A 21,540-nucleotide genomic window follows, 5' to 3' on the forward strand; every position below is an offset into this window, starting at 1 on the left:
CTAATAAAAGTTAATTGCTTTGTTTTGAAGATAGTATTAGTAGCCATGAAATCAATTCACCACCCACTACATTTAAGAAATCAAAACAAGACAATTATGTGATTTACATATTGTAAAGTAATCTTATAAAAATATGGTTTAATGAGCATATTACTAGTTTTGAGACCTTTTGCGAGTTCACCATTTTTTATATACAATGTAAAATGTATTGCATTACAGATTTTAATGGTTAAAATTTTGCATTGGTAAACATGTCAAGTCAATAAAAAAAGATGAATTAATCTAAGAATTTTTTCGAATATGAATTAATCAAAGAGATATTTTCGAGCATATACTTTGAAATAAAAATGATGAACATCTCAAGCATTAAACTTCAAATATGTAGGATAAATAACTAAATAAGAGATACATACAAACATTTTCTTGAATCTCATCCATGGTCCTAAGAGTGAAGAGCTAGGATAGCAATCGAAAATACAAAAAGGAGACTAGTTAAGTCCTAATTGAACCTAGTTAAATACAAAATGAATCCTAGTTAAATACAAAATGAATCCTAGTTAAATACCAAATGAAAAATGAAAAGCATCACATGAAATGATCAGGATGAAACACTAGGATTAGCAAAATAATTACTTTGTATGTACAAAACTAGGGGTGTTCAGAAAAACCCGACACGTCGACCCACTGACCCTGTACAAAATAACCAGGTATTAAAATGATTTTTTCATAACGACTGGAAACTGGGTCGGGTCATGGGCTGCTTTGTTGAATAAACGGATACCAAATTCCCGCTAGTACATAGTTATGGTATTCGGTAATCAACACCCCCTATACAAGACTGCCAGAGTCCAGGCACACTGCGATCAAGAACGAGGAGCTGCCATCTGCTGCTTCTTAACTCGGTCGTCTTGTTTCACCATACTGCAAAGTAAACCACAAGATTCGATATATTATAAGATAATACATAATTTCTAATTTATGCAGTTAGAATTCCTTGCTAGTTTCAAACAGCTCAATTTTCCAATGATAGGAAATGTAGCCAACACCTATCTTCAAATATTAGGGCTAGCCTATGAGTGCAGCCGTTCAGTGGCAGGGAATTGAGAGAAGGGGGAGTTTATAGGAGAGCTAGTTTCTAACATTTCTATATCTGGTAGTCTGTTACCACAAAAGGTTTCAGCTGTTGATGCCAAATGGATTTTCAAAGACTTGATCAAAAGGTGGGCCGGGACGGGCCATTGCCTTAAAAATCTGCCCATCATGTTGGGTCAGGCTAAGCTTCGGACCGATTTGTGTACCCAAAACCCGCTATTTCGGACCATTTTCAATATAGGTCAAATTTATAACTAAAAGTGTAGTTTAACTTTGCCCAAAACCCACCAATTTTTTTTAAATTCAGGCCGCCTGGAAACCGGGCCTAATATATGTGCCAAAAATCCCGCTAATTTTCGGGTCGAGCCAGGCCGGGCAAGCAGGCTGGCTCATGTTGATCAGCTCTAGATTTTCTACAACGTTGAGTTCCAAACAAAACAAACAGGGTGTTACACATACCAACATACAGCATTCACTAACAACCAAACAAGTTTAAATTATACAGCACAATAAGCTCAAATCTGAGCTTTGGAGATGGCAGTCCTTAATGTGAGTATGTGACATAGCTTAACTGTTAAATTTTCTATATTTTGTTTCTTGTGGCATACCAGCAAGCAGCAGGTGATTGAACTTGCAAGGAGTGAAATTCTAACAGAATATTTTGGCCTGGTGAAAGTTTTAGGCAGATTTAAGCTGTTTGAGAAGGCATTAAAAGTCCCTTTGCATGTCAGTATGGTTGGCAACTATCAGTTTGAGAAGCTACCCAGAAACTGTTAATAGTACATAACTGACTGAAAGACCTTTAAAAAACGGTATCCACCAAATCCAAAATAGGAGACTAATTGCACAACTTCCCAGTACATGTAAATATGTAATCATATTCCTATATATTTGGTTAAAAAGCAAAAGTTATTATATTTTCTGGCCTAGTTTCCATACCAAAACTACAGAGAACTGTACATAAATATGGAGGAAAGCCCAGCAAAGCTTACAAGAGGTTGGGGTACAACATACTATGTATCCAATGCAATGATTAATGCATTTTGAGCATGAATACGGTGCAAAGATTAATGAATTTGTCATCAATGAACTTTTTTACTAAGTTCTTATCAAGTTACAATTTCTTGACCATTATATGGCATCATCAACCCCAAACTTTCTTTGACCCAGACTAGTTCATTTGTTACTGGGCAGACCTGCTGCATTTCAACTTCTACCCACAGTCACACATGTTAAAATTGTTAAAATTGAAGATTGCCATGTCATTCATTTATGTTGTTCACATGAAGACATCAGGATGATGATGAAGATTATACCTATACAAGGACAGCAGTGTGCAAAACTCAATTTTAGGTACCTGATATCATGAGGGGTGATGAACATCCACTGTGATCCATGTGATAATGCAAAATCAACCAAGGTGTCTAGACTAATTTTCCGGCTGATCGCATCCTGAACAGGCAGGTAAAAAATGTAAGGAAATCCAAGTCATTACAAGCACCAAAGTGAAAACATAAACTCCACAAAGCTTCTAGGCAACCCCATTACAAAGTCCACCTACCATAAATACATCAAATTCATCCATTGCCCGGAAAGGGGATTCAGTCATCTGATGGAGGGATAATGCGAAGCACAATGTTGAAAAAGAACGCTCCCCGCCTGTTTAAACATATTATTATTAGCATCAACAAACATGGAAATATCTATAGAACCTTGACAAGGTTCTTTAGGTCACTGGTATTTATTTTCCACCAATTATCTATCTCCATGATACCAATACCATTCTGGAATTTACAGAACTTGAGTTGCTGAAAGGTCAGACAAAGCAAGAACCATTTTCAAGAGCTTATAAACTTGGAAGCAAGATATGAGAAAGAACAGAATCAACAATCCATATCAAAATTTGTTCAGCAAAGAATGATGAACCTGATAGTCCTCTGGTATCCGTAACGGTAGTCCTAGATGCATCTTGTGGCATCTTAACCTATCAGTCAGTCAGGTAACCGAACATGTGAATTTTCTATCCTACGGTAAATCAAATTAATTCAAAATAAAGTAGGGAGTAACGTATTCAATCACCTCAATGGAGAGAGTCTTTCCTTTGTAGTCCACGTCTATATGACCATTTATCCCTTTCCTCGCCAGATTTCCATTAAAACTGATACAAGGGTTAAAAATAGAAAGAAAAGAAAAAAAAAGGTCAACAAACAGTTTAAGTACATGGAATGTTCAAAATAAACAAGTAGGACAAGATTAATCCATTTAAAGTGGGAAAACACATTGCAAAATCCTCACTTCCATGTCAATTGGCGCTTCATTAAACAAGCACTCCTGTCAAACTTTTTCCTCCGTGTTACTAAAGCTCTTTTGGCGTCCTGCAAACAGAATTAACAGTATTGAAGGTTATATCCATACAGGAGTAATATTGCACGCGATCAACATCTTGTAGGACAATGTATGAGGGTGGTCAGTGTATTTGTACAGAAAAGACATGCTACACAGGACAAGAAGACTTGGGTTGACATTTGGTATGAGGGTGGTCAGTGTATTTCCGCCCTCAGGTTTCAAGTAACTCTACTATGGTTAATTTATTTTTTTACATGCATATTAGTATGGTTAACTTGATGGAAGCTAAACAACTCATGCACAACATGACTCCTAATGAATTTCCTCAAAAGAAAAATAAAAATAAAGTCTGGTGGCACATCTATGCACTTGCAGAGACCAGATATACATATTACCTGTAACTGGTTTCGAAAATTTTCATAAGTCTTTTGCTTCGTCAAAATTTTACACTGCTTCTTCTCATATAAATTTCGCAGGTCATCAATTGATTCTGTAAATCTGCAAAAAGGTTGCACCTTGATTGATATTTGAGTATCAGGGCAGAAACTTTCATAAATAAGAAAAACTCATACTTACATATCCCTTGCATGCTCGAGTTTTTGAATCATTCGGCTCAGGTGAGCACTGAGCTGCTCAGGGGTCTCCTCTTTAGAGCCTTCAATAGCTTCAACCTCATTCTCGGGGCACAGGAAGGATGCTTTCTCATAACTATCCTGCAATCAATTTTTGGATTAGAAAGAATGGGGAGGGGGTTAACATCAGAATTATATGGTGGTTCCTTACAATTAGCAATGCAGCTACCCGTTCATCACTACAACATACAGAAACCTTGGTATTTCTCTAGACAGACGAGGGTAGCTCCTCCTGACCCACTTTTGACTGCTAACAATTCAAAAGATATTTTAATACTAAGTGTGTAATATTTTTTTGATAAAAAACCCTCAAAGAACACAAAAACTCAAAGAAACAATCCAGTGCATAAGGAGAAAGAAAAACTCATTGAAGTCAGTATCTTGTATATGTATAGACACACTGTAACATAGATGCTCAGTAGCATGTTCGAATAAAATTCACATAATTGTCACAGATGCATATAGAACTATCTTCACAAATGTGGTAACTTCAACACGGATGTAGTGGGCTATGTTGCACGGAAACGGGTACGGGAACGGGTACGGAGACGGATACGGGGACGGAAAACGGCAAAATCAAAAATTCAAAAAACGGGTACGGCATGGATTCGACAAAAAAATATAAAAAAAACAAGAATTTAATTAAATTAAACATCCATACATAAATAGTTCAAAGTTAATAAAAAAATACTAAAAATTATTAAAATGCTAAAAAGTTAATAAAAGGTAAGGGTTCAGGGTTCACTAATCCAGTGAATAAAAAATGCATCTTAAATAAATAAAAAACAGAGCTGTAGCCTTTAACTAAGAAATAAATAAAAGTGAGGGGCGAGAGTTGCTGGTTGCTTTGAGTTACTGCCTAATTGACAAAACCAAAGAAAGTAAAAAAAGAAACGAAAATAAAAGTAAAAAAGAATCTAACAAAAATGAAACAGCTTGCCATCTTCATTCAAAAATCAAAAAAACAAATCGAAGCAAAAAAAAAACAGAAAAGAAACAGAGAACAGTTTATTCACCAAGTCACTGGCCGGCGAGGGAGAAAGAGAGTGAGACACTGAGACGACAGCGGCGGCGGCTTCCTCGAAGAGTTGTCTCAGTCGAAGCTCGAAGGAGATCCGGAGAAGAAACTCGCTGGAGAGTAAAAGCGAAGAAGAACCGGCGAGTTGAGACTTGAGACACCCGACGACCGACGACCGGCGACCGGCGAGGGGAAAAACGGCCGGCGGCGACCAACAGCCACTCAGCCAATGACGCAGGTGAGAGAGAATTTGGTGACTTTGGAAAACAAAACCCTAAATTGATTTGGGCTTCAAGGCTACTGGGTACGTGATTTCATCCCCAAATACGTACCCACCCGTACCCAAAAACGAACCCATCCGTATCCAAATCCCACCCCCGTACCCACTTTTTGGATTCGGCCCGGGGACGTTTCCTGGGCGTACCCGTCCCGTACCCGTACCGTACCCGTACCCGGTACGGGATACGGCACCTGGGAGGCGTACCCAGGCTTCATAGGTAGTGGGTGTGTATGCCTGCTCTAATATCAATGTATAACAAGAGCTCCAATTGGATGGGTGGTTGCAACTAGGTGCCTGTGATGTTTCTGTGAATTTCAAATTGCATGTCTGCTTTAAATCAATTTAGTAAAAAGTCATCCAGGAGTCTTCTCCAGATAATTTATTACTCAAAGTCTTCTAATGCTCTTTCCCAGGACTTATTTAACACTGCACAACACGCCTTATCACACATAATTCAAAATCTCACTATTGCTGAATCCCATTGAATTATTTAAAACTGCAGAACAGTTTACACAAGTATTCAGTTATAGAACTCAAGAAGTTAAGTACACTAGCGTACTCTCTCGTTTTCTTTTCACGTACTCATTTGTTGTGGATTCTTGTTTCTAGGAGAGGCGAGTGGGTGTAAGAAAAACGTGGATTGAGTAAAAGAGACACAGTAGAAAAGGGGTTGGTGGGTGTGAGAAAAATGTGGATAAAGAGAGAGAGTGTAAAGGTACAATTTTTGTGGGGTAAGGGGGTAAGAAGGACAAACAAAAATGAAATGGGCTCTTTACCCGTAAAATGCGCTTGCCAATATAAAAAAAAAGTAGAAGTAGCCAAGTGTGTACAACAAATAAAAACCTCTTAATGGAAAGTGGGTACATCATAAAAGAAAAAACAGAGGGAGTATGTGGCTGGCATAAGCTTGAACTTGATGCAGGACTCAGTTTGACAACAGCGAGAATATACCTGGCGTTTCTGTTCAAGCTGCTGATATCTTGCTTCTGCCTCTTTGATAGCAGGTAAAATCTTCTCATTTTGATATTTTTCATAATAGTTTTTATCCTGAGACATTCAGAAAATAACTCAATAAACTAACGAATAAATACAAAGGCAAAAAGAAAACATAAGGAGCCAATCGGGACTGACAATCATACAGACTTAAAGAACATATAACAACGACTGCACCGGTGGCCGACTTCTATAACAACAAAGATTTGTTATCTTTAAGTAAGAAAAGATTCTGAAAACAGCATAAAAATAAGATATGAAACTTTGGAGGGCAAGTGCCTGAACGTTACGTACTCAACAAGCTAAGACAAGTCACCTCCAATAACACACTAAATTATTTACTTAGAAGATAGTCCAAGAAGCCCTAGAGATATGAGCTAGGGGGAGCCAAAAGTGTTACTTGATCCCCAAGTCCCTAACCAATCCCATATCTTTATAACTTCCACATCTTTACTTACCCCCTTAAAACAGAGTTTCCTCCTTGAGACTAAAGGCCTCAAAATTAAGGTCAGGCTAGAGAATTAGACAAAAGGAATCAGACTCGGTTAAGCAACATATACAGTAATTTATCAAATTCCACATCTTAGCTAACTGTAATCAACTCTGGTCAACCTGCTAATCATACAATCATACCCCAGCGATGCAGAGTATATGATTCACTGTTACCTGGTACACAATCTGATTCGATACATAGTAATTGGTATGGGTACTGGAGAAGGCAAGGCACCTTAAAGTGTGGAGGTGAAAAGGATTCAAATGCATGGTTTTTGAGCTAAAATTCCATCAATATTTCTTGCAATATTTTTTTAATGGAAAGTACAACATTAAGGTGCAACCAACCTCTTTATAAAATTCATGCACTTTCAGTTCAAAAAATTTGCACAACAAAGCCTTATTAGTTAATAACATTACTTTAGCAGCATAGAAACTTCCCCTGAACTTATTAGCCTTGTGTCTTATCCATCTAAAAGAACCCCGCACAGTATTAGTCTGCAATCAAGCCAGAACTTTAGAGCAGATAAGCATCGGGCTATGTAATCACGACTGACGAGTGAAAAAATAAATGATAATTCTCCATCTGGGATCCAAGATCAGACATTTCACCTCAGAACAGACTCCAAAAAATGAGCTAGTATGTCTCTTGTCTGCATCTTGTTCTTGCAAGCCAGCCAAGAAATAAACGTACGTACGGCTAGGAACAGTCAACCTGGTCAAAACATCATTAGACCAGGGTTGTATTTATTTATTTTTTTGAAGTAAAGCCCAGGGTGGTATTGAATAACCAGTTGATATCCTTTGATACGCCTTTTTTAACAGAATAATTAGGCATCTGGATGAAAATATTTTCAGCATAATGACATTTAAGGGTATTTTACTGCCACACCCTTCTTCCAGTATAAGCCAATAGGCCCAATATCACTACGTGCTTCATACCTCCACCAATTTTCATCCCGTCAGGTACTCAGAGTTGATCCGTTTAACCCATATGTTATATTTTTTATGCAACTGCTACACAAGCTAACCAATAGCTGCTGAATTCCACTCTTCAACTCTCCCTAACCCCAAACTTCTTGCACTTTGAGGTAAAGATACGTATAATCGAAGAAACCCTTAATAAGAGTTAAAAAAAGTAGATAAAACACTGCACTCACAAACACACCCAAAACTCACACATAACATACATAAAAGAGGGAAGGAAAAGATCAAAAGACCAACCATCTCTACACCATCTAGCTCCTTGTCTATAGCTTCGTATTCTTTTACAGCATCATGGAAAGCAGTGAGGTCTTCTCTTGCAGATTCTGCAATGGTCGGCAAGAAGAAAACAAACAGAGAGGACAGACATCAGTGAATTGCATAAGCCATCATGAGCTCAACATCATCATTCATCACCATACCATGCAAGTTCTCTAGAGATGCTTTCAGTTCTCTGGTTTTCTCTTGAGTTTCATTCATCTGCACTTGGATTACGTCACGGATGCTTTCCTTTTCTTGTATTTCAGCTTGGGCTCTCTAGTCAAAATAAAACAGGACAATCAGACTAATCTAAACACAAGAATATGATTAAATAATCGATATATCTTACAAAGTCATCACAAAAAAGCAGAGGCATGGTTAACCAACCGATATATCCTCACAAAGCTCATCCACAGTAGACACATTAAGCCCGCCAGCTTCAGCTGCATATGCACGCTTCAACGCGTCAACATTAAACTTCTTTCGCCCCAACTCCCGTTCCGCAGATGAGCATCTCCTCTATATAATTTAGGAAGAGAATGGAGGGTAACATCTTAGACGTTGACAGCATCCATATACCAGAAAAGACGGCAAACGTAAAACATCCAGAAAGTCAAATCCCTACACATGGATAAGCTGACAACTTCTATTCTGAGAAATTAGCACTAACTTGCAACCTTCTAAAGAAAGCTGATCGCATAAACCACATCTGTAGGTCAACGCCTAACTCCTCAAAGGTTGAAGTACATTAACTATCATGCTACTACACAGCAGATGAAATCTACCTCGCAGTAGTGCAAGACATTTGATTTAATGCAAAAAGTCTTTCCTAAAATCCCAAACCACTCCAACTCTGATAAGTCTGTTAAAACATTAAATTAAATGCAAAAGAAGTTTTTTTAAAAATTAAGCTGTGGGGAATTTAAATGACAATACAATAGGAAATAAAACATTAACCCTATTAGTTCTTTCCGTTTTTTTTGCTATTATCTAGCCTTTACTATTCAGTTTCTCGATGAACTGTGTAGAGGCCTTGGCTTTTTTGTTTATTATTTTGCTGCGGTCTTCTTTGGAGTAATTCTGAGCCTCGATGATATTTTTTAGCTGTCAGCCTGCCCATATTTTAATTCTTTTAATCTGACCTATGCCAATTTTATTTAAATTTTAAGTGCTTTTTTGCATAGATTTCATACCACAGGAAAAAAAAAAAAACAGCCTTTCACTTTGTCTGTCGTTCAAGGGAGGAAGGCGGGGGGGGGGAGACTGGTGTGCCTCAAATGTATTTATAAATTATAATGATCGTAAGCATATGCAGCAACCATAAAAAGGTTTAAGGAGTCCCGTTAACTATACAATAACTGAACTGAAGCAATATGCAAAAATTGTATAGTCAGTCATCAAATATACTGAAAAACACTCTAGCAGTAATTTGTTCAACTTCAAGAAGTGCATGTGATCTAAACATAAATCAACCATTGTGTGCTAACAGCCTGACACTTCCATGCATATACATGAAGACAACAGTGAAGACTGGATAAAAAATATTACCTTGGCATCTTGAAATTTTTGTTGAAGATCTTGTACTTCTACCTCCGCAACTCTTTTCATTTGGTGGCCTTTTTGGAATTGTTCTTTCATGTACAATGATTCTTTTTCAAGGTCCTTAATTTGATTTTCATATGAACTACAGAGCCGTCCAGTTCTAGTTCTTTGATTTAGAGGAAGAATGGTTTGGACTGATCCACGAGAAAACCTGAAAGTGTGGTATTTTAATGTAAAAATAAAAATACTACGTACATCAAAACCCATTAAAAGAAGAATGCATCAAGAGTTTGCCCTGTCCTCACTCCCCTCCTCTTTTATTTAAAGTACTGTTTTCACTTGCGCTCCCTCCCCCACCCACAACCCCCCACCTTGGACAGGTGAGGTTTGGAGTATAATGTGAATGGAAAACAAAATCATAAGTTGAAGAAAAGCAGTCTTTGCAACTCATGAACTCAGATTTTTCTTGTGAAAGATTCCGAAAACATCAACTCCTGGGAAAGGCAGAGCAGGAAAACAGAGGAAATGTTGCCGCCAAAACTTCTATAGGTGATAAAAATTGCACATGGGAGAAGAATGCATAATTTCGTAGGAGATTACAAGAATTATAACAAACACAACCATCTTATATGGATCCCACCATTTGCAATGTTTCGGGGAGGTCTAAAAGTAAGTGTACTAACCCCTTTCTAGTCTAAATTAAGAGAAGAATAGGCACCACACTGACAGGGAAAATGAGTGATAACAAACTTCAAGAACTCGAATAACAACGTAACATAGATAAAATCTCAACTGTTCCCTAAAATAACCAAAGAGCATACATCACAAATAAAAAAGTGTCAGCACAAACGACAAATGAAATGACAGCAATGAAGTAAGAAGAAAAAGAACAAGAAGGAAGTGACAAAAACAGAGAAGCAGCCAAATCAACAGCACAGGAGCCAATGAGAAAATAAGGCAAACAGGTAAAATCAGATGGTCAGCACTCAGTACTGAACCTCAAAGCATAGATTCCATAGAAAGAAAGTGAAAGATGAAACCAGAGGCACATGAGAGTATCACCAATGGCCTAGTTAAAAGTTAGAAAGGAAATTGTTAGTCTCACATTCTAAAGCCATCACAAGTGTAAACCTCCTTCAAGTTTGAAACCCTTTCTTCAAAAGTAACAGCTTTGCCTGTGTCATAGTCCTTAACAAGAACTTGCCTCTCTGCACCACCCTGGAACAGAAGATAAAACATGTAAGACTTGGCTCATTGCTGAAGAAAGATTTTTTTTTTTATTTGACAACTACAGTACTCGGATCAGGAAAATGTGGAGATAAGAGATTTCAGCTCCAGGCATCACTATTTGCATATTTTCTATCATATTCTCTTATCCGGACAGCCATCTATCACGACAAAAAGAAATCTACAAAGAAAGCCATTCACAATGCTCAACCTATATACATATTTAAGGATTAATCATTTAAACAGACCAGCTCGTATCTATCACCTCCCCGCCCCCCTTCACACACACACACAACGCCCCAAAGGATGGAGAACAGAGATTGTAAAAAAAAAGACTCAATTGACAATATCAATGAACACTCAAGTTACCTTATCCACCAACACATTTATAATTGTTGCATTGTCTGAGTGTAAAACAGAAAGGGTAGTAGGGTGTCTTGTTTGAGGAAGTTTGTAATGTGGAATGTTGTACCTGTACAAATAAGCTTACGTCAAAATCAGCTCCAACCATATGAAAAGATGCTGCCTCAGAAATTAGTATTTAGAGCTACCTCTCAATTGAGAAATCGTATATGATGATCTGAAGGTGACTATATTTTGCTTGTCGGGCACAAGACCTCAGTATATGTGAATCTTTGACGTTTGTCACAATGAAAGCATCTAGTAATCTTCCAACAGCATTTTCAACCGCAAACGCCCATAGATCTCCTTGAGTCAAAGTCTGCAGATCCACCAAGCAGCAATCACCTTTATTAATTTGACTGTGAGGACATGATTCCATAGAGATGGTTCCGCCCTCTTTATTTTCGAACATAACTACTGGGGGGTGGGGGGGGGGGGGTGTAATTGACTAAACAACTGACGAATAATATAGTAAGTATTGAAAACATATGTAGCCTCGAGAGTACGGACAATGGTCATGAAAAAACTGTGGGAACCAGAGTAGAGGAAGTGAGGAACCACTGAGGTTAAAGACAGGATTGTCACTGATGTTATGTGAGTTCCAAGTATGGCAACAACATTACCAAACTGATACAAGATTAGCAGGTCATACTGCAAAGTATACAGTGAATCTAATTTTATACTCCAACCCTCTACCAAAATGGCTACCTACAGCAACACAACAACAAGCCTTGAAACCTGTTAGTGAGACATTTTAGTTTTAAGGCCGACTGTTTGAATGGAAAGGGACACAACACCCGTATATTTAAGACCATCACGTTACCTTAAACACTACCACAGTGACTCACCTTTACAGATATTGAAATATATTTTCACAAAAAGTAAAGTATGCGTATACATATATATTATCACAATATCACATTCTTTTTAGATAAGAAAGAAGGATTAACACTAATGACATGCTCCAAAAGCGTAGGCCAGGTTTGGTTATTTCACCAGATATGTGCTTGCTTTGTCGTGGTAATAGTGAGTCATATTCACATATTGTCTTACATTGTGAAATGGCAAGTCACCTTTGGAGGAGGTTGTTTCCGCTTCATGAGGAAAATTGGGTTTGCAATTTAAGGATTTTGGATTGGCTGCAAATATTCTTTAGGGGGTTTGGTAAGGATAAGGAGAAGAGATTGTTATGGCGCAATGCTTTCATGGCAATTACGTGGTGTGTGTGGTTGGAGAGAAACTCAAGGGTATTTTCACGTGGTTCATTACCTTCCGAGTACAAAGTCACTTTTTTAGCATCTTTATGGGCTAAGGCAAGTGGGGCTTTCAAAACTTACTTGGTTGGGGAGGTATAAAGAAATTGGGGCAATCGGAAATTTTGCTTTCTTGTTCAGAGGACAGCTTGTCCACTTTGTTTACTTTCCTTTTTCCCTACTGTTAATTTAATATTATCTCTTTTCTTATGAAAAAATTAATTGCTCAAACGATACTATAAGTAAACCAAAAGGACAAGGTGTCCTCGGAAGAGACAGAAAATAAGAGCTACAATATCACATGTTAAAAGATGTTATCTAATTGACTGCAGTATTTTCAAAAAGAATTTACGATGAAACAAGATGTATACATATATTGAACTGGCAGAGTCAAGGAATAGAGGATTATTATGTTTTTATCTCACCACATGGGAACCAATGGGACCAATAGGCGGTCTTTGAAATTCATGATGCCGTGACTCTATTATGCGCAGAAGAAGAGAAACCTTATCTCCACCAAAAGCAGTAGCCTGGCACAAAGATTAAATATACATGGCAAAGCCTTCAATTAGGCATCCAAATTAGGAGAAAGGAAGTTAGATATCTCCATGAAAAAGTAAATTCATCTATTCAACTTCCGTAAACATAAAAGATACATGTCTAACTAGCCATAAAAGAAAAGGACAAGGTAAAATACATAGCTCGATTCATCATCCAAACCTTGTTAGCTTGATTTTTTTGTAGCTCCTTAATATAGGAGTTGACATCACGCAGCTTTTTTTCATGTTCATCAACCTGGCAAGAATTAACAGAAGTTGTTATAGATAATGGAGAACATGCAATTAGTAGATTATTTCTTAGATAAAAAAAAAAACCATATACATAAAGCACCATAATAGAATGAATAGATGTTAATATAACCCTGAAAAAATGAAGACAGGAAAGAAAGTTTAAAAACTGATCCAAAAGAATAGCATTTACCTGATCCCTTATCTTTTTCACTTCTATTTCTCTTGCATTCAAGCTTTCTGACAAGGCTGTCTCATCTTCCTTCAGCCTGAACCATTATCCACAGCCAGAATTAACAAGTGTAACTTGTTACCAAAAGAATGTCCATGCAAAACTTTCACTAAGTTAAAGAACGTTAATTGATTAATTCCCTTCAGATGTACCATCAAGTACAATCCGTAAATTCATGAAGGTTAATGAATTATGTGTCGCTTCTAATACATTCAGGAAGAAGCTGTTATAGTACAGAAATAGGAACTGGAACAAAATAAATATAATCACTTGGCAAGTCAAAAATGAATCACCTCCCAATCAAAAAAATGACATTATCTCATAGAGGGAGGGAGTTTATCGTTAAATCGCATATATAACTAGAAGAGGAACCATAAAAACAACCTTGTCAACAATGCATTAGCAGTATTTACTTCATCTTGAAGTGCTTCCAGTTTCTCCTGCATCTCAGATTCTTCGGCCTGAGGCAGACAATAAAACAAATCACAATTAAAGCTTACATCACATTCTAATCACAGCATCCCTTTTGTTTGCACTGTGTGCTTGGTGTGTTTTAGTTAGCAATCAAGCACAGAAAGCAGCATGAAACTTCCGTGTTAATGCCATCAGTTGTTGCACATAATATTAGTTCTGCCCCTAGGCAACTGGAATTCCCAATCACCTACCATCAAAGGTAATTTCTATTTGCTTGAAAACAACAGAGGGACCCAATTCTGACATAAATGGGAAAATGACAGGAAAATATTTTTCAAAACCTAAAATTGAGGGCATTACGGCGATACATGAGAGGAATGGAGAAATGGTCTTAATTGGTGTGGAGAATATATGTTTATGATATAGTTAGTCATATCATTCTCCCCATGATTGTCATCGAATATGAAACACCACAGCACTACTGCTCGTATTTCAGGCCTAAAGTTGTTAAACCCAAACTAAGTAAATTATCACCAGCGAAAATGTAATCCCCAATGTTAAATGACATGACATTATATTAAAATTTTAGGAATCATGAGTCATGACTAGTTATGTACGGACATGCGCACACAAGGTGTTTCTTAATTTCATAGAAAGTTTAGACATAACTTTCTTGATGGGATAAATCTGGCTATTATGTATTCATGTGTTTCCCCTCCAAGGGAACTGAACACAGAAAGATAAATCTGGCTACAACTAAAACAACCAAGGGAACTGAACACAGAAAGGTTGTCTCCCCTCCAAACACCTTCCTAAAAACGAATACGACAACATTTTCCCTACTTTGAACTTCACTAAAGGGAAGAAAGATTGAAACACAAGGGAGATGAATTTCCATGGACAACCATGTGTTACTCTAAGAGCACCTTTTGCATCTCAAAATTATTACTATTGTTAAAAGTAATTGTTTTTAGAATGATTAATAATACTCCATAATACTCCCTCCGTATTTATTTAAGAGATACACTTGGTCAGGCACGGGTATTAAGAAAAAGAATTGAATGAAATAAAGTAATAAAACAAGTGGGGTTGGGTAGATATTTTAATAAGTAAAATAAGGGGGACCATGTCATTTTAGGGGATGGAGGGTGTGGGTGGGGTGTAAATAGATTATTTAATTAGATGGTGGGGTTGATAAGTTACTAAAAATGGCAAGTGTATCTCTTAAATAAATATGGTCGGAAAAGGCAAGTGTATCCCTTAAACAAATACAGAGGGAGTAAATGTTAATAATAAAAAACAATGAGCATTAATTTAACTAAATTGTCAAAAATTAATTGAATCAAAATAATTGAAAATCGGATAATTATTAATACAAAAACGTAAAAATAAAGAAGATATTTTTATTATTACTCCTTCCGTTCTTTTTGTTCTTTTTGTTCTTGTACCTTTTGACTTTTGCGATCAAACTTCAAAAATATTGACCTTTGATATTTAAACTTTATATGACTAATATTACAAAGACCGACTTAATTTCCAAAGTACTTTATCAGTTTATTGGTCAAAGTTCTCTTGGAGACCATGAGAACATAATTTACAACAAAAAAGGACCAAAGTACAAATGTTAAAGAAATATATCATCTCCGTTCCTTTTTGTTTGTCCTATTTACTTTTTGTGCGATTTCCAATGAACACATTTGAGCATTATTATCCTCAACAACATAATATAAAAACTTATAAAAAGTAAATACTTTTAAACCATACATAGAGACGAATCTAACAAGATCCCACATAAGTATGTTTTTCTTACGTAGACCAAAGTATACTCGTGGTCAAAGTTTCTGTCTTTACCAATTGAAGATTCTAAATGGGATACAGAAAAGAACGAGAGGGGGTACTAATAATATTCAAACTAATAATAACTAAAATCCAGCAACGACAACAACGTACTATGCACTAATTTATTATTTGGTACAAGTATCACACTTGTTATATCGTTATAACATATCACAACAATAACATTACTGGTATAATAAAGTCTGGTTTCATGGGAATCGAACAAGCAAAACATTTTTTTCTCAGGAAACTGTAATTTGTTTTTATCTAATAACTCTTTATATAGTGAGAACCCATTATTTCAAACGGAATTCAGGAGAATCAAGGAAATTTACTACAGTCTAGGATTTACTACGGAACAAGTCAGATGAGATTCTTTTGCACCATAGGACAAAAGTGAGACAAACTCTTAAACGTGTAAAATAAAAATAAAAATTATTATAAAGACAACTCTGTAGTATCTAGTTAAGAAGGACCTGAGTGTTCCGCATATTTTGCTCCTTTATATCATTAACCTGCCGCTCAAGGGACATCACATGCTTCATCATCTTCTGAACGTCGCTCATTTTCCGGTGATATTCTTGCTCTAGTTCCATCATAGATTTGGTTGCCTAAACACTCATCAGTTAGTATACAGGCAGTTCGTTCAAATTTTAGCATATTCAACAGGCATTAAATCTAGTGAAAAACAGAAGACAAATCTGAAAGCAGACAGTAAATTACAAAAGGTAAACTCCCAGAAGAGTGAAGGGAGCTACTTGAATGTTAGTCCCCTTTCTTAATTGAGTTGTTTTTTTAATTAGTCCCTTTTGGAATCTTTCCTCATTTGTCCAACATTTATCCCCTTTATACCCTTATAAATATCCTAAAGGCCCACTTGTTTACTCTAAAGTAAGCTTTTATCCCCATCAAACCCCCCAATTATTTCTCTCTCCTACCCACATGAGTTATATTCTATTGAAATTCATGTGGCAATTGTACTTTTATTGGATTGTCTTAGATTCCAAAAGGGACTAACATTCAAGAACGGAGGGAGTAGTCATTTTCCCAAAATAGACTCCCTTACGTTTGAAATAATGTTATTTTCGCCTTCATGTCAAAAAATTTAGACACCGTTGATTCACTGGGGGGGAGGAACCTTGATTCACAACAAGATATGCATACTGTCATATTCACACAATAGAGAAGGAAAGAAAAACATGACTAATGATCTAGATATCTATACTCAGCAAGATCCTAAATTGCATATCAACTTTTTAATCTACCTATATATTCTAGAAGCAGATATTGTACTCCCCACTACCACTGGCTTTGACAACCCATTACCTAAAGACATAGCATTAATAAGTCTACATACCACCAAGTCTCCGTCCAGCTTTTTTTAAAACTTAGTTGTGTGACTTGTTGCTTTAAACAACGAGCACAGGAGAGCCCCGTTGATACCTAGAGCATGTATTGGATTTTGATACGGGTGACGAATCTATCATATGGATGCCAAGGAAGATGACTTTAAGATCTAGTCACTAGATTCCAGTCAAGACTCAAGACAGCTTCAACAAACATTGATCTGTATGGGAAAATAACTTATGGATCAAGTTTATTCATCACATTTTTCATATAATGCTTTGGTTATCTTAATATATTAGCAAGCAAATATGATACTGGTTTTATAAGCAATAGATAAGTTTGGATTGACCAGACCAGGCTCCTCCAAGACTTAAAGAAGAGGTAAACTCCTAAGGTCCACCTACCACTGTGGCCTAAGTGATTCAGTGACCACATCTCTTCTCTTGGGTTATTGCTTTACAGAAAAAGTCATGTACTCTTTTGTGTAATATAATCTGTACTCATTATTCCCCTCATTGACACCTCAGATTCCTTACAGAATATACTCTCTCGATTATGAACAAAGTAATAGTGTTTACATACCACAGAAATATTTTCCTGCAACTCATCCCTCAATCTATTGACCTCTGATGTTTTCTGCTTCAATTCCTGAAGACGAATTTTCATATCAGCTTTACTTTTCTTCAACTCTTCAATCTTTTCCTGAAATAATTGTGTCAAGTATTAAAGTCTGGGTAACAGGCGTATGTCATCTATTTGACACTCAGCATAAGAACAAAGATCATAGACGCATAAAAAAGGCAGATAGACATTAGAAAATTGAGGACAACACGACCTCTGCTGGATTACTTTGCACTTATGAAGTTATGATAGGTCTCCCAAATAGTGTAGCAGACAAACCAAATAAACACATGACCAACTTCTGGACAACCTTTGTCCAAACCTAAGCATTAAGCAGGAAAACAAGAATCACCACTTTTTAGAACTATCAGGTTGCTGCTAATATTGTTCGTGTAAGTTATCTGTTGATCTCATGTATTTATTGAATTATGGGTCTATTTTCAACTTGTAGTTAGCATAAAGCTTTTAAAGGTAATTAGAGTGGAGGATGTTTAATTCAAACTACAGCATTTCAATCATAGTGGTGACCAATTTATAAATCATCAGAAGAAACATAAATTAAATTAAACAAACAGAAGATGGGAGATCCAGAAAGTCCTTTTACTCATCCTTTATTCCCTCTCTGCTCTTGGGTCCCTTGTTTTTAAGTCAAAAACGACATGCTTACTTAACAAGATATTTTTCAACTCCATTTGATTCATTAGTTTAATACAAGAGAATCCATCAAATGCCATGATGTACAGAAAAATTGCAGCAGCATACCAAAGGGCTGCCTGTAAAAGGGTATTTTCATGCAAATATGCAGTCAACTGTTAAGTCCCTGACCCAACAGGAAAAAGATAAAAGAATGTTTGGGTTGTAAGGGAATGTAAATAGTAATAAGGAACAGAAAGAAAAATAGAATGAGGAAGGTGGTGACTGTACCACTCAGAAACATAAGTCAATCATCAAGCAAGATCTACCAAACAATATATACATTTCAGAAGCTCTGATTTTAAAATATAAAGTTTTTAGGCTTACAAGTCTCTGATCTATTTCTGCTTGGCAGGCTGGAAGTTGCGATTTCAGTTTCTTAACCTCTGTACTTTGTTTCAGTAGCTCCTTGTCTACATTATAGACCCACGACCAAGCCAACTTAAACTTCATCCTTTCTACTCTCCCTGATAATTCTTCAACACGCTCTGTTTTTTTAATTTTATCTTGCAATTCACCGAGCTCCCTGATAACAGGCTCAATAGATTTCTCCAACTCTTGGACCAACTCATCGGCAGTCTCTAAGGCTTGTTCGACTCCTCGCAATAGTTCATCAACTTGCTGAAGAAGAGTTGCCTTGAAAAAGAACTATAAAATTGAACTAGAATAAGTGGGGGTCCTTGACAACAATATATTCCAAGTAAATAATCAACGAGGACAAATATGCAGAAAACCATTGGCAACATACAAGACAAAACAGAAGTGAAGGAAGAGACCGATATAAATGATATATCATTTTTCCATGACCACCTTAGAAACATCAAAACTAATTCTCAACGATTATTTTCAGGATATAAGCTCTTACTTTAAACTTGTCTTTAGCACTTCCTGACTGTAGAAATTCTCTGCTTTTGTCTTGAGTCATGATTACGCACGGATTCTCAACATCTACCTGCAAAAATTATTAAATCAGCAACTTGATAGTAGTATTTTCTAAAACTTTAGGTGACATGTGTAAGGCCAAACTCACATTAAAATGCTCTACAAGTTCGCGAAGCTCTTCTTTCTTGCAGGAAACCCTCCTGCCTGTCCAAGACAAAGATAATGCAAGCATTAGCAAGGGCAACTGCCATGACTTATAGTGTTAAAGGTCTATTTGAAGAAAAAAGAAGAATGGAATGTTTCTCAACATAAAAAAAAATATAGTAGGTTATATACATCAGTTTCTAAATAGTTACATCATTTTGACTTTTAGTAATATTCACTTATCTAACTTTTACCATAATTTTCTACTCATAAACAAACACAAATATTATTATGTAAATTGTTATTGGGTTAGTCTCAATGTATATTTTAAATGTATGAACTTTTCATAGTTTTTACTACACATAATTATTAGTATTGATGGTCAAAGTTTATGTGTTGGCAAACATAAAAGTCAAAAAGATGCAATTATTTTGAAAGGGAGGAAGTACAACAGAAAGTCAAGATCAAGCTGAAAAGCATAGCAGACCGCATATGAAAACACGATTAATAAAAGCTTTGGATTTGGTGTCCAAACAACTATGAGAAGAGAGAGACAGCCAAAGCAAGAACTACAAGCCCCTTGGGCTCTAAAGTACTCCGTACATAGTTTCTACATGAAAATGTAAGCCACACAAGCCTGGTTCAACAAATCATGGCATTCATCCTAATTTGTGAAATTATAAATGCAATTTTAGGAAATTGATTAATACATGGTATAATTATCAATATTACTGATTTCGGATAGCGGTTGATTATCAATATTACTTGTACAATAATTCATTCACAACACTTTAAAAGGAACAAGTGACAACCTTGGTTATCCTTAAGGACAAGTGAACTAGATGACTCTGTTATCCTGCGCTCAATAATTATACTTTCACGATAAGATTCTGGTTTAAAAGCATCCATCCCTTCATTCTTTAGTACCACCTGCACAGAAGCATAACTGTCGAAAAGACAAAAATCACACGTAAGCTTGCGGTATACTTGAACAAAGTAATTAACTAAGCTTAACCCATTGTAGATTTTTAGCATACAATTAAATTTATACATAAAGAGATGAAAACAAAGAATGTATACCTGCAACCAGTCTTAATAAAATCTTTCAAACTTGAAGCTCGATTAGTAGCCTTAGCTCGGGACCCAAAAGCGACACATAATGCAGTTAAAATCGCACTTTTCCCACCTACAATCAACAGAAATTAATCATTTCCCACGCACCAAAATAATTGCAGAACCGAAATTCTTCTCAAATTAGTGCAAAATTTATAAAACTGAAATTGAAAATTGGAGGATGATAGAGAGAATAGTTACTCCCATTTTAGCTGGTAACCAAATTTCTTTTCAAATTAGGGCAAAAATTATAAAAAGGAAATTGAAAATTGGAGGATGATAGAGAGAGAAAGAGTTGACAGTTACTCCCATTTTGGCCCGTAACCAAAATTCTTCTCAAATTAGGGTACAAATTATAAAACTGAAATTGAAAATTGGAGGATGACATACAGAGAGAGTTACTTACTCCCATTTTGGCCGGTGATAAAATTGACATAATCGCCGAATTCAATCTCCAAATTGCTATGGCACATGAAATTCTCCAACTTTATCCGGCGAATTGTACCGGCGCTAATTGAACGGTGAGATTGAGTGCTTGGATTGTCACAATCGTCCATTTCTCCGGTGGGTTTATACTTTATACCCCTCGAGTTGAACTCCAATTTCGCGTTTATTATAAACCCTAAATATTGGGGATTTTGCGGGGTTTGTAAAAAGGAAAGGGTTTATAACTGTATAGGTATCGTGGCCCTTTTGGCGGGAAAATATGCGAGTGCGCGACTATGCGGCTTAATCGTGGGTACGTGCTTTGCGACGAGTATAGACAATAGCGTTGACTAATTTTGACCCAATACGATAACACGATACGAACAGAACACGGAAAAAAATATATATAAAGTTTTACTACCGTTTTATCAAATGGGGCCATTCAAGGTCGAAAATTATGAGCTTTCGGGTCGAACGCTCTCACAACACATTAGTACACACGGGTGCCTCTAGTTGGTAGGT

General features: G+C 36.5%; 1 protein-coding gene across 1 annotated transcript; it reads right to left on the reverse strand.

Annotated features, from left to right (window-relative positions):
* Positions 1-359: 359 nt before the first annotated feature.
* LOC110782358 (structural maintenance of chromosomes protein 6B) lies at positions 360-21,264 on the reverse strand. Its single transcript, XM_021986493.2, has 28 exons — positions 20,999-21,264; positions 20,560-20,665; positions 20,292-20,425; positions 19,484-19,539; positions 19,319-19,405; positions 18,781-19,101; positions 17,722-17,841; positions 16,269-16,403; positions 13,927-14,003; positions 13,504-13,579; positions 13,243-13,317; positions 12,948-13,052; positions 11,419-11,588; positions 11,237-11,339; positions 10,746-10,858; positions 9,647-9,851; positions 8,486-8,617; positions 8,260-8,374; positions 8,078-8,163; positions 6,320-6,415; positions 4,015-4,151; positions 3,834-3,936; positions 3,388-3,467; positions 3,172-3,250; positions 3,019-3,076; positions 2,654-2,751; positions 2,450-2,544; positions 360-921 (listed from the first exon to the last, which is right to left on the reverse strand). The coding sequence occupies exons 1-28, from the start codon at positions 21,147-21,149 to the stop codon at positions 864-866; spliced, it is 3,171 nt and encodes a 1,056-aa protein (XP_021842185.2). The 5' UTR covers positions 21,150-21,264; the 3' UTR covers positions 360-863.
* Positions 21,265-21,540: the final 276 nt, after the last annotated feature.

The sequence above is a fragment of the Spinacia oleracea genome, chromosome 3 (assembly GCF_020520425.1).
Source record: "Spinacia oleracea cultivar Varoflay chromosome 3, BTI_SOV_V1, whole genome shotgun sequence".
In the NCBI taxonomy this organism is placed as follows: domain Eukaryota; kingdom Viridiplantae; phylum Streptophyta; class Magnoliopsida; order Caryophyllales; family Amaranthaceae; genus Spinacia; species Spinacia oleracea.